Source organism: Sturnira hondurensis, unplaced genomic scaffold (genome assembly GCF_014824575.4).
Source record: "Sturnira hondurensis isolate 20B ecotype Veracruz unplaced genomic scaffold, ASM1482457v3 Scaffold0021354, whole genome shotgun sequence".
Taxonomy (NCBI): Eukaryota; Metazoa; Chordata; class Mammalia; order Chiroptera; family Phyllostomidae; genus Sturnira; species Sturnira hondurensis.
Genome location: NW_028093985.1, coordinates 20732281 through 20746624, shown reverse-complemented (window position 1 = coordinate 20746624; position 14344 = coordinate 20732281). Strand labels below are relative to the sequence as shown.

General features: G+C 41.6%; 1 protein-coding gene across 1 annotated transcript in view; it reads left to right on the top strand.

Moving 5' to 3' along the window:
* Positions 1-9202, top strand: part of LIX1 (limb and CNS expressed 1) — a 49864-nt gene extending 40662 nt beyond the window's left edge. Inside the window, exons 5-6 of the mRNA XM_037032388.1 lie at positions 6014-6091; positions 7714-9202. Coding sequence (XP_036888283.1) covers positions 6014-6091; positions 7714-8001 — 366 coding nt within the window. The 3' untranslated portion in view covers positions 8002-9202. The remainder of the gene's footprint in view (positions 1-6013; positions 6092-7713) is intronic.
* Positions 9203-14344: the final 5142 nt, after the last annotated feature.

The following is a 14344-nucleotide window of genomic DNA, read 5'->3' as shown; positions in this document are numbered from 1 at the left end:
TGTGTGTGTTTTTTGGGTTTTTTTTTGGTGTGGTCTACGTAGTAAGGTATGTAAATATATGAAATAATAATTTCAGCCACGCTGCAGAAATGCTTCATAAGTTCTCTCAGAGGAGGTCAGGGGCGGGATGTGGCACAGACGTAGGAAGAGGAAGATTTGAGGACAGGAAAGATCCAAAATCCCTTCCCTGAACAGGGATGCTGGCACCCCAGGAAAAGGGCCTTGGAGCACATCTCTTTTCTTACTGCCAGTTCTAGGTTGACTGCGGGTCCTGCACACTCCTTGGTGGCCCAAGTTCAATGCGTCAGCTTGTTTCTGCACATAATGGGAATTGACCACAGACCTGGGCTCTTTGCAGCCGACACAGCAGTTTAGTACCCCTGGTGGGTAATAGATGTGTGTTTGTATCTATAGATGACTATACCATATAAAAACAAGGCTGGTGTCCGCTGACTGCCCGCAGGCTTTCCAGGGGGGCTGTCAAGGAGGCAGCGATCAGAGGAAACGTGATAGGCTTCTGCTTACCTTCACTTCGTGGGAGGGAAGCCAGGATGCCTGTTTTGAGGTTGACTTGCCTTAGAGAAAACTGCCTGATGTCTGGGGGGAGGGATGGTGACAGCACTAGCCACTGGGTCTTGTCAAGGTCAGATTCAAGGCAGACTTTGACTGAAGCTGGTTAATATATTTATTCTGTAGCCTAATGCAATCCAAGGATGAGTTGTTTATTTACATCTCTGCTAAATTCTCCAGGTTGCCTTTTAAAACCCCATCCCATAAACAAATTTCCTTTTAAATCCACTCTCTTGGGTGGGGAGAGGGTGCCCACCTGTTTTTCAAGCTCTCCATTCACAGTGTTTGTTTTTCTTATTTCTGATGAATCGCAGAACCAAGCCAGTCTCCCAGACATAATTCCAGAAAGAGGCAGTGTGCATTTTCTCTCCACAAAGCAGCTGAGAGGCCAAAGTGTGTTTCTTCTAGGAGAAGTTACCAGGAAGCACTGTGAGGACAGAGCCCAGTTGTACTTGGTTTAGATTGAATGAATGACAAAATGAAGCGGGAAAGCTGTGGAATGAAAGCTACAATTGCAATTTTCCCTGAGGAGAAAGAAAACACAGGGCTTCGTTCTCCATTCGATGTTAAATTTACTTTGCTGATCAGGAGTCGCCACACAATTTGTGGGGCCCACTGCAAAATAAAAATTCAGGGCCTTTTGTTCAAAAATTACCAAGAATTTCAACACAGTGCAGCATTGAACCAGGCTCAAGGTCCTGTGTGTGTGCCCAGGTCACAAGTTCGTGAAGCTGTGGCCTTGTCCTTGAGATAGACCCCTGAGAAGGGCCCAGACTAGGGTAGGAAGAGACAAGCACAAAGCGTAAAGGAGCATCAAAAGTCTCAGTAATTAATACAAGTAATGTTATAATGCAATCTTGTAAAAAGTCAAAAATAACATGAAAATTCATGACAAACAAAATATCAAAAGTTTAAATAATGACAGAATTTTAAATAAAAGACCCCGAAATTTCATGACTCACCTGAAATCTTGTTTTACTCACCACACCCTAGTCCTGACCCAACCCGTAGGCCATTTCTTATTTATCTGTCAGGGTACCCAGGCATAACAAGCAACACAGCACAAAAACTTCTGGGATGAGGACAGATAGCTCATCGGACAAACTTCCTTTAAAGAGACATGACTTCAGCTCTGGCTGGTGTGGATCAGTGGGGTGAGCGCCAGCCTATGAACCAAGAGGTCCCCAGTTCAATTTCCAGTTAGGGCACATGCCTGGGTTGCGGGCCAGGACCCCAGTTAGGGTACATGTGAGAGGCAACCAATCAAAGTATCTCTCACACATGGATGTTTCTCCCCCTCTCTCCCTCCCTTCCCCTCTCTAAAAATAAATAAATAAAGTCCTTTAAAAAGTAAATAAAGAGACAGGACTTCAATAGATAGAAAACAAGATTAGAAGACCAGGCAGCAAGGAATGATGGTGAAACCAGGAAGTGAACCCTTGCAGAAGTCCACAGCAGCCCTGTCCTCACGAGTCTGCAGTGATGCAAGGATTTCTGATGGAACAAATCAACGCAAGGCACACAGACAATTCCTGGGGCTGAGCCTAGGGCTCCTTCAGCTTCAAGAAGATCTGAAGCTAGTGAATTTGGTCTTCGGAGGGGAAATAAGGAAGTGGAACAGGAAGAATGTAGAACCATTTCAATATACTTTACATCATAGTAGCAATATATTCTACAGAATGACAGCGAGATTACTATCTCTACAGAGGAGGGTAAGAATTAGATGGGAACATAATGAAAGAAGGCAGAACGAAGGTCATCTTTCCTGGAGGATTTTAGAAATAAGAGCAACACTGAGCAAGAGACATTTGTGTTACTTACAGAGGGAAAAAAAATGTTTGGTGATATAATAGAAGTTTACACAAATCAGAGTGGGTGAGGAGGACGGCCCTGCAGGCAAAAAGAGTTCACGTCTCTGTAGGGAAGTGTTTGAGAGCTGTAGGCTGCCAAGGGACATGAGGAAGGTTTCTGAATCTGTTCTTGGCAGAATTGTGGGGTCTAAAGTCTTAGGGGGCGTCGCAAATGGAATGACAGTTTATCTGGAAAGGGGAGCAGGTGTATAGATAAGAATAAGCACCTAGACATCCTTGGGGGAGGAATGTGTTACTAAGGCAACAGTTGTCAGAGCATGAAATAAGATCTTCATTAGCAATGGGCTGTTTCTCGAACTACTTCACAACGGCATGCAGACCATGCTGACAGGGCTATTGGAAGCCATAGTGCAAGCTCAGTTCATCTTCCATGTTGTCATCTTCACACGAAGACTTGGGGAGGAGGGCACACGTGGAGGAGTGAGTAGATGTGGTGTTTATTCCCTCTCTCTCTCTCTCTCTCTATACACACACACACACACACACACACACACACACACAAATAGAATACAAAATTCTATTCTATATGAATAGGATACACAACAGAATACAAAATCCAAGTAGAGAGTTAAGCTAAAACATGAAACGAAATGTCTTCTTCATAAACACTGGCCCTCCGTAACACCACTGAATCTGCTCCACACCAGGACATGGAGAGTGTTTCTATTCATTTTTCTGGCCATGAGCCAGTCAGTGAGTATTTGAAAGTCAGGTGAGGAAGGCAGCACAAATGTACCTTCCTCAGTCACTTGGGTTTCTTTGATAAGAAGAGCAGTGATGGGAGCCAGATTAGGCAAGACTTGGTTATGGAGCAAACCGCTGTCACTTTTCCGGATTAGCCTGGTGGTGTGAGAGAGTGAGCATCCGGGGCGGGGGTGGGGGGGGGCAGGGAGAAGTGGAGGGGAGCCAGCACGAGACGGGCGGCTTCCCTGGGCACTGGACCCAGGACCCTGGGCAGACAGTGGAGTCTCTGTTTGGGGCAGAAGTAATTCAGCTGGTTTCCATGTCATATTTTAATTAATGGAAACAGATGGTTCTGTTTTTACTGAGGTCTCTGTGGGCTCCTGGGGGTGCTTACTGTTTAGTAAAACATAGACAAAAATCCCAAACTGAAAAGAAAAAAAAAATTACACTCTAATGGCAATTTTCAACATTAGAATAGGGCTAATTGCTCTTCTGATTATCTTACAGCTTTAAAATGTACCTAGTCATTCTAAGATGTCTGAAATCTCAGAATGACTTTGTGTCTCTTGATTTTCGTAATGAAAACTTTTTCATGATGAGGCAAAGAGAGTAAAAGTCAGCTTCTTCAAATAGTCCGTGGGGCATCTGTCTAAATGTAAGGTTTTCATAGCTAGCTTCATTACCAGGAAGTTCCTTAATTGTATTGTTATTTGCTGATAATTATATGGTTGTGGTTTGTGGTATTAATGCACAATAAATGCCTCTCTGACCAAATAGAGAAGAAAAAAAGAAATGCAAATAACTTCAATGAAAGATGGCTACTTCTAATCACATTAGAAAAATAAAACCTTCGACATGTCTATACACTTCAGCTCGCCCTTGACATCATGCAGGGAGAGCGTGATGCTGATAGAAAGACTGTCTGCTGGGCTAGGTACCAGCCATGAGAAACTACGGGTGCATTTAATGTTGACTCAACCTTACTGTGCATATTTTAAGGAATTTTCCTGACTGAATTTATAAATTTAGGAGTATTTTATAGTGTTTAGAGTTTGTCCATTATATGTTTTATATATAGATAGATAGATGATAGATAGATAGATAGATAAATAAATTTAGTATGAAATTTGGAAGACACTTCTTTGTCCTCTGATAGCTTCTTAAATTGAGCTGGACTTTACCTACTGGCACTTTTGAAAGATACATTCCTTTTCCACTTCCTCAGCACATTCACTCATTCCTTAATGCAGTGATTTTCTTTATAAGCCATCTTTTAAGCCATCTTTGTAAGCCATCTTTCTGGCTTAATTTTTAATTAAAAATTTTTCTTAGTATGTAATATTGTTACATGATTCAAAATTCAAGAGGTACAAAGACTGTCAGAGGAAGTTCTCCCCCCACCCCACCCCCCAACCCCCACCTGCCCCAGACAGTCCTTTTCTCTCCCGAGGTGGGGTGACTAACTTCTTACCCAATCTTTTTGTATCTTGTCAGAACTCTTCTGGGCATTTAAAAAAAATGTTTATAGAGACCTATTCTGTTTTTATCAACTAACTAGTACATGTTATACAGGTTGTGCACTTGGCTTTTATTTTATTTTAACAACACGTCACAGAGATTCTTTACATTAAAACTTGGAGATCCTTCTTTTTTTATCGCTATGAAAAATGTATGTGTAATAGCCAATCCTTTTATTTAAGTCATTTTTATTGTTATTCTATTACAGTTGCCCCAATTTTCTCCCTCTGCCCTCCTCTGCCCAGCCCCCGCCCCCACAGTCAGTCCCCACACTGTTGTCCACTTCTGTGGGTCATTCGCACAGATTCTCTGGCTAGTCCCTTCCCCTTCTTTCCACCATTACCCCCATCTTATCCTTGCTTTATGACCACAATGTACTCTGTAGTATGAATGAATTGTAGGGGAGAAAAATAACTCTCCCTCCACATTTCTGAGTTCTTAGCTAAGACCCCTGTAATAAAAGACAGATTAACAAGAGAAAAACATTAAGTTTATTGACATGAATACCTCATGTATATATACATGAGAGATACCTAGGGAAAAAAATGTGTACTACCTCCTGGGGTAGTTTAGAATTCAGGACTAAATACCATCTCAATAAGGCAAGGGGAGACAGGATGCGGGCCTTTTAGGAGAGAGGAAATGGTTTTTTGGGAAGACAAAGTGTCCCTCAGAGGAATAGGTGGGAGGCTTGATGGTTCGTCACAACGGACTTCCAGTTCCCTCTCCTGCGGTAAGAGGAAGTCTCCCCTGGTTGGTGAAACTCCTCTGGAGCAACGGCGGCAGTCAGCGCCTTTTGGGGGATCTCTAGACAGACAAGAGGAGTTCAGAGAAAGCCTCTCCTTACATTTGCTGGTCTTCAGGTGCCTTCAGCTAAACATAATCAATACACCAAAGTGGCGTATTTTCGGGGGACATATTCTGCCACCCTTCAATATCATACTTTATTTAACCACCCCTTTAAAAATGAACATTTAAAATGCTTTCCATCTCAGGCAACTTCAAAAATGATGCAGTGAGTGACCTTGCCTATACATTATTCTCAGATGCACCAGCTTAGTTAGATAACTTTAGAATACACCAATGTATTTGTTTACCCTGGTTAAAATTGAAAGATATTAATTATTTAGTCATTTTATTATGCAAATATGGATGTAGCAGGGGAAGGAAGGAAGACTGCTACAGAAGTCGGGACCCTAGTGCTTGGTAATCTCAAAGTGTTCTGATGATATTGCATATTCTACTTCCCTGATAGAGTTGGGGACCATGGTTATGTCCTGCTCAGCTGTCACTGAGGCATTTTTTTTTTGCATTTCTGTTTTGAGACTAATGAATGTTTGCATTTTCAAACGGATGTTTGCATTTTGTAGGAACTGATGACCATTTTCCAGCTGTTACACTGGAACGGAAGCCTGAAAGCCCTGCGTGAAACAAAGTGTTCCCGACAGGTGAGACTTCACCGTCCAGAGTGCGTTTGTGTCACGTGAACAGAGCAGATGGCTAGTAATCTTCCTAGGAGATTTCCTTCATTTGGGTTTTTCTCTGTTTAAATTTGGTACTTTGTTTATTAAGAACAGAGGACAAAAAGAAGAAATATATGTGTATATTATATATATACATTTATATATACATATATTCCAAAATTCGAATCAGGAACTATCCAAATATGCATACTAATAACTTTCACTGGGCATAGGACTGGTTTAGATACATGTACTGAATGTAAGAATGAAGAGCTCATTAAGACAGACTTCATTTCTAAGGCCAATGCAGAATATGCTCTGTCTACCTGTTCTGCCCACGTAGGACGCATGTCCTCCACTCTCCAATGCAGGAGGAAACGCAAGCATGCACTGCTCAGGAATCTCCTCAGTGAGGTGGGGTTAAGCTGGTTGCACCAGGAGGCATTTTCTCGCCACCACCACAAGTCCCCAACATGCAACAGAAATGCTTATAAAAGTGGGCAAGCTGACATTTAATCACCCCAGTTTTTTGGGTTTTGGAGGTTTCTTTTTTATTTTTCAGAGAGGGGGGGTCTCACTATTTCTTTGCTACCTGAGAAGGACCCTTCCCCCTTTTTTAATGGCAAAGGGAACCCCCCTCCTGTGTACTTGATGGTTTTTACCCACTATCCTCAAAGATTACCCTCTTTTACCCGCCATTAGACTTTGGAGGATGGTAGTTTATTTTTAAGAATTCGCCAACAGGAATTTATGTGAGGAACAAAGCCCCCAGTCAGGGAGATGAGGTGGATGTAAGACTTTCCATGCACTCCAGCCCCGGGAGTTTTTAGTTGTTCTTCGCATAGAAAGTCTGGCTTTCAAAATGTCAAAGACGGAAAAGAAATGAGTAGCTGACAATGGCTTTGGTTATTTTTTCTTTTCCTTTGATTTTACAAAAGGCCTTTGAAATATGCAGGGTTGGTTATAAACACTTTTCCATGATTGTTTTTAATTTGTTAAGGTCATAAATAAATACCATATGTTCTTGAAAATAAAAATAAGCAGTGCATCCACTCTACTTAAAGTGTCTCTGTCAAACCTACACGTGACATTACAGTGTATCGGCAAATTTTTCACATGAGAATGGACAGGTAGTGACGGGTTTTTAATTGTTTACAGAAGTAAGAGACCATGTACATGAAGGTACCAATATGATATCAATAATGATAATGCCTACATGCCATAATACTTTTTAAAATGATTTCTGTAGTTTCTGTGAGTGATTTGGACTGTCATCTTCCTTATGCTAACAATACATTCTCTAGTGAGGTCGGGCCTCTATTTTGTGAACTTTTATTGAGTCTTCCTGGTGTAGTGTTTTAACTCAACCTGGAGTGATTTTGCTTTGCCGTAGCAGCTAGTCCTTCATTTTCTTTAAGAAATATGTCATGGGATTTGGCTTCAGTGTGTGAAGATCAGAGAGGCTTCATCATTGGTAAAACCCTCATGGTGTGGGGCGAGGAGGGGTGCGGCGAGGAGGCAGAGGAAAAGAAGCATCGAAAGGCCTTGAACACAGGTGCCTTTGTTGCTTTTGACTGACACTCTGGACTTTGTTTCTTGGCTCCCAGGAAGTCATCTCCTACTATTCCCAGTATTCCCTGGATGAAAAGATGCGCAGCCACATGGCCCTGGACTGGATCATGAAGGAGCAGGAGTCCCCGGGAATTCTCTCTCAAGAGCTACGAATGGCCCTGAGGGAGTTGGAGGAAGCCAGGAAAGCAGGACAAGAACTACGGTTTTACAAAGAAAAGAAAGAAATCCTGAGTTTAGCCCTGACTCAGATCTACAGCGATCCTGACACTTCCTCACCCAGTGATGACAAGCTAAGCCTCACAGCCCTTTGTGGCCATCACTAGCCAGGCCAGGTTCCAACCCCTCCAAGGGCTGGCGGAGCCAACACTAACACTAGGAGGCTCACGGAGGGAGATCATAAGAGGCTTTAGCAGCTACAGCCTGAAGGCAGTACTAGTTCTCCCTGCCCATCTCATTCACAGACTCTGGCAGCAGTAAGACCCTCCTAGGACACAACCTCCTACTCAATGCAGTTTGTTTTCATCACACTCCCAATAGTTCTACCTCAGAATGAAAGGATGGAGACAGGATGGCTTGAAAAATATTTTCCAGGTTTGGCTCCAACCTAAGGCCCAGTTGACATGTGACCTGCTAGATTATATATGTTGTTTCAAAGAACGGGCCAGGGTAGCATCCCCCAAAAGAACATCAACTGGGACTGGGGAAAATAGCATGATAGCAATTTTTATTAAATAAAAAATATGAATTGGAATTAAATAAAAACATGGATTGTTTGCTAAAGATTCAAAGGTCAGAGTTTCTTCCCAAGCTTTGTAAGCTGAGAGAGCTTACACTCTACTAGCTGTAAACGAAATCTACAGTGAGAATTTTATCTGGGCATCCCACTATCGAAGATCTTGAAGTAATAGCATGAAAATACTAAAAAAAATTTAATGTGGCTTAAAATGCTATTGTGATAATAATTTTGTTAAGTCCACACCCTTCCATATCACCTACAATAGAACCCTTAAAAAGAATCTTCTAGTAGAATGAGTATCTAATTTTTATAAGTCTTGCAATCAGTCGTGTTCACTTATAATTTGCAATAAATAACTTGAATTGATTTGTTTTTATTTTTGCCACCACAGTCATATATCTACCACGGAGAAGGTTACTGGTATTTTAAAGGTTGAAACATTTTGAAAAATTATTAGTATTTAACAATGTTGCATTGAATTAATTTCTCATGTATTACAGAGAAGGAATCTTCAACTGCCTTCACTGTTGTTCAAGAGCATAAGCCACCAGTAGCTCAAATCTATTGCCATTTTTAAGTTTAAATTGCTGAAATCTGCTTCAAAGAAAGTAAGACATTGCCATTTCTCTTTGAAAAGGGCTTGGGTCCAATGACTGATTAGAAAACCAAAAGCAAATACAAACTAAATTTTAGATGGTTGATGGTCATTCAAATTTTAAAATGGCAACAGTGACAACTTTAACACTTGTAGATATTTCCACATCTATAACATGAAAAGGATTCCCTTGTATTTAGTCCAAAAATTCAAATTAAAAAAACAACAACAATTTTCTCAATTTGAAATAAGTTTTCTTTTCCTTCTTGTTTAGGCAAATGGAAACTAATTTTCCTGAAAGATAAAACTATTATAGCTACTTTAAATTTACAAAAATATGCTACTTTAGCCTTATATCTAAGTATGTACCAAAATATTTGGCACTCCTTATGTCCCCAGGAATACTGTTGTGCATTGATCATATATATTTTGGAATTAGTCATACTAATTAAAACTTTACATATTACATTTCCCACACCAGGGGGGAATTTACCTGCATATCTGCCCTACACTAAAGTTTTGAAAAGGTAATACTATGTAACATTATATACATTTTATTTAAAAATATTGTTTTTAAGAAAAAGTCACATTCTTCCACATAACAAGGCTGAATGTCACCTAGAAGAAAATTTTATTCCCTTATATTCCCCCAAAAAGAATTAAAATTAATATTTGTAGTTTAATAAATTTTGAGGAAACTACCTATCTGCAGTAGTTTTAAAAATAAAGTCATTACTCTCTATCATTTGCAAAAAGACACAATTTCCCACGCCGAGCATAATAATTAAAGTCAGGTCCACCTTTCCTGCACTTGCAACCCTTGACAACAGCCCCTCAAGCTGGCACCCTCTGAACAGATGCAGGAACAGGAATCAGCTGGGAAAATATCACATTTGCTTTCTGCTCTACAATTAGCAAGTTGCACCCATTCTGTTCATGGAAAATAGAAACTCTCCCTTAGCCACTCTCTGTTCTTCCTGGCTGGTCCAAACTGCCCCCTCCTCCCAGAATGGCACGGAAGCTACAGCAAAGGACACAAAAGCCAGATTCTTCACCAGTGCTGGTTCCTCCGATGCGCATTCATATCAAGTCAATTTGAGCTAAGACATCATGGCTGTCAATAACATCACTAAAACATCTATAATCCTGGCCCAGAGCAGAGCAGAGTTAAAGAGTAAAGTAGAATATTATTGTTTTTCCTTTTCTCTATCCTGTTCCCAGTAACACACTGTGTTGAGGGGAACCAGAGTAGAGGAGTCTCAATTTAAGCATATGGAGCTCTGGGTCCTAACCTTTAGTGCTTATAAAGCCTTCGCGTTTATAAGCCCTATGGACCGTCTCCTAGGAAAATAGAAGTGAGCATATACAATTAAAATTACACAAACAGTTTCAGAGAGTATGTGAACTTCCCCAAATTCCTTGGATTTCTCTGCTCAAGAACCCCCAGTTTGGAACTCTTAATTTGAACACATGCTTACGGTCTCATAAACTTCTCAGCAGGGACCCAAGCTCACTGGGACATAGCCCCCACACGGAGGCTGTTTCTAATATAAATGTCATTGTCCTTAAACACAAAATCGCCCTGTTTTTAGACAAGAGATAAGTTTAATTTTCAAAAAATCCAAATATGTTTGGCTGTTATGGATTAAAAAAACCCTGAAGTAAACTGGTCACTAAATTCATGCAAATATATCAGAATGCCACAAATTTAATAAAATCATTGTTCCTCTAGTGATCCAAATTCAGTTGTCCATTTGTTCAAAAGCTATAGTCTACTCTAAAACTCATTCACCTGCTTTTAGCAACAGATATCCTTGAAATATTATACCTACATCAACTATGAGTCTGATCAGCTAGATCTCAGGAAAAAGGCAATCACGAAGGCTTAACACTTTCCTGTTTCTTTGGGAAAAGCTTTTAGAGCTGTGAATACTATCATTGCTTTATCTCTGAAATACTTCAGAGAATTCTGAGTTATGCCATGCCATAGCTTTCTTTCTCGCCAAGGGACAAAAGGAGCCATACTAAGAATATTTTCATTATTTTTGACTATGCTCACAGGTAACCATTATCCAAAATATTATCTTTTCTATATTGTTGATATTTTTTGTTTTGCCTTGCAGAAATGCAAATAGCAAGATTTCTTCTATGATGCTCATCATGTTAAAAGACGTAATAATAACAATAAGACTGCCGTTAGCCAGGGCTCCAGGAAAACAGAAGTAATTTTCCCTACCACAATGGTTCTTAACCTCAGCTATACATTAGAAATATCCACAGAGCTTTTAAAATGCCCTGAATGTCCAGACCATACGCAAACCAATGAAATCAGACTCCCTGGAAGGGTGGCCTAGGCACCTGTATTTTTAAAGTTCCTCAGGTAGTTCTAATGTGCAGTAACACTGAGAACCGTTGCTCTACCCAGGAAGTTCTGGTTCAGAGGCCAATGGCCTAACTAGTGGGAGCTATTACTCACTTGGCCTTGGCCCCAGAGTGACACGTTGAGCTCTTCTGAGCCAGGTAGGAGCAAATCCTTTTGCCTGGGCAAGAGACTCTCCTGGAGCCCAGAACTAAAGCAGGGAGCATGTGCACCGCCCCCTCCAACACACTCACATTTTTGCAGGAGAACCAGATTCTTCCCCAGAGTCCAGGCTTTCTTTCTCAAGTATAGTACAGCAACAAACTGCACCAGAACCATCTGGGATGCTCCTTGAAAAATACAAGTTCCTGGGCACATACCCCGGACCTGCTGACCAAATTCCAGGAGTGGGTCTGGATTATTTACCACTTCACCAGGTGTTTCTGATCACCTTTAAATTTGAGCTCTTTTTGCCTAAAGCTACCTAACACATTCTTTACTAGTCAGCAAAGCCCTAGCCCTCCTGATATAACTAGCCTCTTAGGGGGGGGCACTGAATGGAAAGAGCGGAAGGTTGTCTCTCTACCCCTCCTGATGCTAGAAAGAAGCAAAAGGGACAAAGAGATGGATGCCTCTAATCCCTCAAAGAGCAGCTCCCAATCTTTCATCCCTTTAGCCCCAGTATTGGGAATTACTGTTAATTCCTGTACAGGAAACCATGAAAATCTCTGTTAGCTCGTGGTTAAGCTGCATCTTTAAACCTGACTAAACGCTGTTAGAACTCTCTTCCCGGTAACAAAGCAAGTCATGGGACAGGCAAGCAGAAGCTTCTTTCTGAGAGCTGTTGATGCTCCAGGGACGACTGGTTCCTAAGTGTAAATCCCAGATATCTATTTATAGGCAGTTCCCAATGTTAGCAGCAATTATGTTCCACAAGTCCATTCATAAGTCAGTCAGTTGTTCAACCTCGAGGATGCATTTTTCTATAGGAACCAGGTCATAAATGGTGGCAAGTTTCCAAGACCAGCCTATATAAGAAATGGGGTACCTAGAGTATTGGTCTGCAGAACCTAATACAGGTCCAGGCTGTGAGTGGGCAGAGTGTAGAACAAGGGGGAGGCTGTGGGTCTAGAGCACAGTATTCAAAGGCCTCCCTGGGGGCATATTTCTCAGTTCCAAACTGTTTCTCCAGGCCCTCCCTTTATTTCCTTTTTGTCCCCATAGACCAGCACACCAGTGCCCCACCCATTGCCATCACTGGTTGCTTCTTATGATCATGGTTTCTTTTACTTTCTGACTTACTGAAGAGGTGACCTTTTTAGTGCTTTACTACAAATCTTTGAAACTTTTTAAGAGTTGGTGTCACTGGAAATAGGAACCTTCATGTGACCTAAAAATGACAGCCACTAAGCCTCTCTGCAGAGCCTGTTTTCACCAGGACTTGTGCAGAAATACACAGGTGTGTGACACAGGCTGGGCTAGGCAGGCGGGCCACAGAACGTGTCCCACTGGCCCGGACCCCGGTGTTCCTGTTCTTTGGTGGTCTTACTTCATGCACAGGACACAACCCCACCTTGATCACAGCTGTCCTTAATCATAGCTAGCTAGTTCTGGGTTATCCGGCTCAAAGTGACAAACTGGACTAATCAGTCTGTCCCTCTCAGGAATGTAAACTAAGGAGCCTGGAAGGAATTTTCCAGTTCAAGTTGGAAGCTGAATTTGGAGGAGTCATGTTCATGGATGCTGCATCTGTGCAGGCTGAAGTGATGAGGAAGCAGAAAGCATTAGTCAACGGGCCTGTAGAAAGAGAAGCTAATTGGTACAGAGAGCAGATTCGGAGACAGGCAGAGGCACGTGGAGAAAGTGAGAGCAGGAGGCCCAGAAAGATATGAGAGCTCCTGGCCCAACAGCCCTGCGATAAAATAGCTTATTCTTTATCTGAGTGTATCGCATGCGTTGCAACCAAAGAAACCTCGCTTTACTCATTTCAGGGAAAAACTGCGTTAGATTATTCTGGACTTTGCACCCTAAGAATAGACCAAAAATATTGACATAAGGAAAAAACTCAAGCTATAGAAATAATGCTCAGAACTGGTGACAGAGTTAACTTTTTCCCTTCTCATTACCCATCCCACTCCAATGCAAAGTCTCATACCAGTCCAGAGTCCCTCCCAAATCTGAAATAAATTTATGAATTATGTGCTCACCATCTTGTTCTCACTCCCCTAAGTAGAAATTTCTGTGTTCTCATGTTCAGTAGGAAGTATGGCCACAAAGGGAATAGAGAATTCTATTCTTAAATACACAGAACGCATAATCTTAAATAATTTTTGACTTAAAAAAGCAGCCACCTTGAGAAACTAACGACATGCTCTAACAATGCCAAAGAGCGCTGTCTTTGCCAAAGACATTCCTGCCATGGACTCCCCCTTGGGAATGGCCCTCTGATTCTGTGTGTAAGAGAAAGAAAAGCAGTCTCTTTCGCAGGCTGCAAGCACCTTGCTAACCTGAACTGACTATTTTACTTCAGCACCCTGACTATTAGGCCTAATATTTAGCCCATGCTCAATAAACGTTTCTTGAGTGGAAATTTGTCATTGGTGTCTTGAGGCCTTCCTAACTCCTCTGCTTGGTGAATTAATTCATTCACCAGACCTGGCTCAATTCCGCTGGATTTGTTGTGTCTCACTTGGTTGTAAGGCAGAAATGCAAATCAAACTTACTAGGCACAAGGGAGTTTACTAACTTGTGACACAATAGAGTCCCAGGATAGTTTTTGCTTCAAGTACATCTAGATCTAGAAGCACATCCCAGGACTTTATCTCTCTCATTCTACAGATGTATGCATATGTGTATGTACATGTGTATCATTGCTCATGTCTCAAATCTGCTTTCTTTCTTTCTTTTTTTTTTAATGTGTGGTTGCCTCTCGTGTGGCCCCTGCTGGGAACTGGCCTGCAACCCGGGCATGTGCCC